Source organism: Etheostoma cragini, chromosome 18 (genome assembly GCF_013103735.1).
Source record: "Etheostoma cragini isolate CJK2018 chromosome 18, CSU_Ecrag_1.0, whole genome shotgun sequence".
In the NCBI taxonomy this organism is placed as follows: domain Eukaryota; kingdom Metazoa; phylum Chordata; class Actinopteri; order Perciformes; family Percidae; genus Etheostoma; species Etheostoma cragini.
In genome coordinates this window covers 3,784,829-3,788,946 of record NC_048424.1, presented here as the reverse complement: position 1 = coordinate 3,788,946, position 4,118 = coordinate 3,784,829, and the positions used below count along the sequence as shown (strand labels likewise).

The window sequence follows — 4,118 nt, the reverse complement described above, 5'->3', positions numbered from 1 at the left end:
CACACACACACACACACACACACACACACACACACACACACACACACACACACACACACACACACACACACAAAGAATGGGTGATAATTAGCTTGATAACCTTGTGTTTGGTGTTTAACACAAAACAAACCTACGTGATGTTGCCACAGAGAAAGGCACACACACACTTACACGCATGCACAAACACACACACACGCACAGACACACACACACACACACACGCATACACGCATGCACACACATGCACACACACACAGTTACTGTTTAAAAAGATAAGATCAGATGAAGTAACCCCACTGAAACGGTGTTAGTAATTAATGGATTAAGGATTATCTCAGAGAACGGACAGTTAATAAAGGAGAACACAGAGTGTGAGATTAAATTAAAGATACAGTACAATGTATGACGAAGGCTTAAAAAAAGGTTGCTCTGCTGAGTCTTCCTCCACAGCGCCGTGGCGATAGAGGTGGCAACCTGACAAATGTCACTCCATTATTCTCTCTTAACTCGGCTTGCACTCTTCACCAGCTCCTGAGGGAAATGCCTGCTGCTTTAGCTGCTAAATGCTCCAGTGTGTTCAGTGACGTTAAGGTTGAATCCTTCAGACACTCCCCTAAAGTGTTAAATGTGAAACAGCATTTTGAATTCAGAAATCCTCCCTCCGCTAATTAAAAGAATTCCCAAAAGTAAATTGGCATTAAATTATTTCAATGCAGCCTCCGGGCTTCTTCTTGGAAAACAAAAATAAATGTTATTTGGTACTTTTTGAGTTGTTCACTAAGAAGTATCACTGCAGACGCCGTTTAGTGTGTGTGTGTGTGTGTGTGTGTGTCAGGGGCAGCCTGTAATGAAATCAGTACTCAGCATAGAGTATTTGAGCCAATCAAAGTGTGGATCAATAAAAGAGCCAGCTCTCACCACATCTCTCTCTCTCTCTCTCTCTCTCTCTCTCTCTCTCTCTCTCTCTCTCTCTCTCTCTCTCTCTCTCTCTCTCTCTCTCTCTCTCTCTCTCTCTCTCTCTCTCTCTCTCTCTCTCTCTCTCTCTCTCTCTCTCTGTGTGTGTGTGTGTGTGTGTGTGTGTGTGTGTGTGACTCTGGAAGACTTGGAGTTGAGCTCTGAAGTCATTCTTAAAAAAGGAAGATGTGTTTGGAGTTTCATCTATCGACCAGCGATGCACTCGTTGCTTGTAGCACTATCCTACTGCATGCAGAAGCAATTTGAAAGACAACTGTTCATCCAGCCCCTCGGATTGAGCCCTGCCAATGGGGAGCTCCCACAACCAACATCTGGATGTGGGTCTGGCTCTGGGTCACGCCAGAAAACTGGTTGATTTTACCAGAACTTTGAAGTGTTTTTAGAGACTGTAGGCCCCCTGATTTCCTCTCTCGCCGTCTTTCATCTATCCATCCGTATATCTCGTTTATGAATGTAGTTCTCATTAAACCTCTGACACACAGACAGACTGGTAAAATAGACCGGTCAGCAGTTTGACAGAACAGAAAAGACTAGTTAAGTGGCATATTCTCATGGATCCGTAGCATATCCGTAGAGGCACTCTGGCTTGATATTACAGATTTTTATTAACTCAACCTCTGCTTCTCCCTCTCTCTCTCTCTCTCTCTCTCTCTCTCTCTCTCACTCTCACACACCAGTTAACTTTATCACACATTATTACATCGTCCTTCCTTTCCTTCATTCGCTGCTCCTTCAACAACGACACCATTCATTTTCTCTGGCTGGTAATTGAAATAAAAGAAATGTAAGCAGAAATACGACTCCGTGCTAGAGACCACAACCGCCGCTGCCCCCTCTTATACTCTAGGAAAGTTGCTTTTCAAATTAGTCTGCTAGTTTTTCCTCGCCACTGTTGCATTAAATTCTTGCTCTTGGGGGAATAACAGGAATGGTTGTGTCTTTGTAAATTATAGAGTGTGGTCTAGACCTACTCTATCTGTAAAGTGCTGTTCTTCACTTTAAAGACGCAGAAGTTCAGTTTAAGTTCAGGACAGAAAAGGTATAAAGGGGGAACGCCACAGAAAAATAGAAGAAAGAAGGTAATAAAAGTGTCTCTTACCTGACAGTAAAGTCATACGAGCAGGACGCCAACATCGTCTTACTGAACGGAGAAAACTGGGGGAAGAGGAACAAAAATCGTTATAATTAGGAAAATGCTAAAGATCATGGTTAATCTGTTTAATCTGTTCAATAAATTAATTCACATTTCAGAATTTTGGGGCATTGGGAATTTTGGGGCATTTGTGTGTCTTATCGTTATTTAAAGGGGGCATTTCATCATCCATATCCCCTGGAGAAGGGAGAGATTGTGTTCCTCCGCAGAGCGGCGCCCTCTAGTGGCACTAACGTTACACTTGGCAGCAGGTAACCTCAGAGCCCACCGGAGTTCCACAGCAGAGTGCAAAATCAATGGGAGTCTATGGAGCTAGACGGCTAAATTACCGTTGAGAAATCTCAGATTTGATTGTATATTTTGCCAGTTCGACATGGACTATAGGTCGAAAGTTGAATGAACCTGTAGTCGCAGTCGGCAGCGGAGAAACAAGCTACAGTGTAAGTTAATAGGTCAATAGTGCAGCTTGTCTTAGGGTTGCATTATATTGACAAATCGGGCTATTGCTATGTCGATATTAATATATGTAAAACATAATGTAAAATTATAAAAGTTACAGGAAAACGCATCAAAATAGATTCTTAAATTACAGTAAACAAGTTTTCTTACAACAGACTGTCATATTGGATCGGTCCAACATGAATAAATAAAAAAGGACCATGTCTACAGAACAAGGCATGTTTTACTGGTTAAACAGTATAAAATAAACAAATAAATGAAGAGAACAGGACACAACTTTTCTTTCTCTTCTCTGATTGGTTCCGTTTTGTTGTCTATCTATTTCTTCCATTACACTGTCAATCTGTTGAAATATGCACAAAATAAATACTAAATACTGGACCAATGTCAAAGACTGTTGTTCCCATCAGTCACTTACACACAAAAACATAGAAAAATGGGTGCAGTTTGAAAAGAACTAAAATGACCCTTTAAAATAGAAATGATACAGCGGCACCTGCGGCGTTGTTTACGGTTTGCTCTGCTGAAATGCTTTGAATCCTGCTGAGTAACATTTCCATCTGTTCAAGGCTTTTTTTCATGTTGCACTGAAGTCTCTGCAGCCAGAGGCAGTCCCTCAACATGTAAAAAGGTGTGAATGTTTAAAAAAAAGTCCCATTGGCTTCAGGCAGGACGAGCAGACCTTTCTGCTCAGCAGTTATACGATTGTGCCGACACAGAGAGGCTGAAAAGAGTCCACAGAGAGTACTTTCTCTGGCTGTCGGCTAAGCACTCTTAAATGAATTTATTCGTTCATTTGTTCCGCCGCTGTGCTCCTGACATTTTCACCTTTCTTATCTGACAGATTCAAACCGAGTCTGTGCCTCGTTTTGCACCCTCTTCTTATCTTTCTCTCTGTCTCTCCGTCCAGTTTACAGCTGCTTTATTGGCATCATCAAAAAGCTAAAAAGTCATTTGTTACCAAAACAAAAACCTGAGAAGAGTCGGAGCAGCTGGGATGATGGAGAATGAAATCCCCATTCTTTGTGACAAAACAACAGTAAAGTATCTACATTTTTGTCTCTAACACATTCATTCCTTCTAAATGTAATTTAGAATTTTACAGTAAAAATACATTCCTTATACTGTACATATTTTTAGTACCCTGTTGTATTTAAAGTGCCCATATCATGAAAGAAATCTCTTTTTCTGGGATGTGGGGTGTTATTTTGTGTCTCTGGTGCTTCCACACACATACAAATTTGAAAAAAAACTCTCCATGCTGTTCTGAGTGAGATCCGGTTTCTGAACGTCTTCTGTCTTCAGTCTCCAGGTGAGCTGTTAAACATCTGCACGGCTTTCTACGTCACTAGCCAAGACGAGGTGGCTAACCGTAGCATGCTAGCTCAATGGCATAACACAACAACACCCACTAGTTCATTATAATCTTCAAAAGAACTACTTCCATATCCCAGTTCTGCAGGTATTCTACAAGTGGCCACAAGAAGTCCACAAGAAGTCTCCCAGATAATCCTGCCTTGGTCTGACCAAA

At 41.5% G+C, this 4,118-nt stretch overlaps 1 protein-coding gene across 1 annotated transcript in view; it reads right to left on the bottom strand.

Moving 5' to 3' along the window:
* The window catches only part of pex7 (peroxisomal biogenesis factor 7), a 36,366-nt gene that overhangs the window by 19,975 nt on the left and 12,273 nt on the right, over positions 1–4,118 (bottom strand). Inside the window, exon 6 of the mRNA XM_034900770.1 lies at positions 2,075–2,130. Coding sequence (XP_034756661.1) covers positions 2,075–2,130 — 56 coding nt within the window. The remainder of the gene's footprint in view (positions 1–2,074; positions 2,131–4,118) is intronic.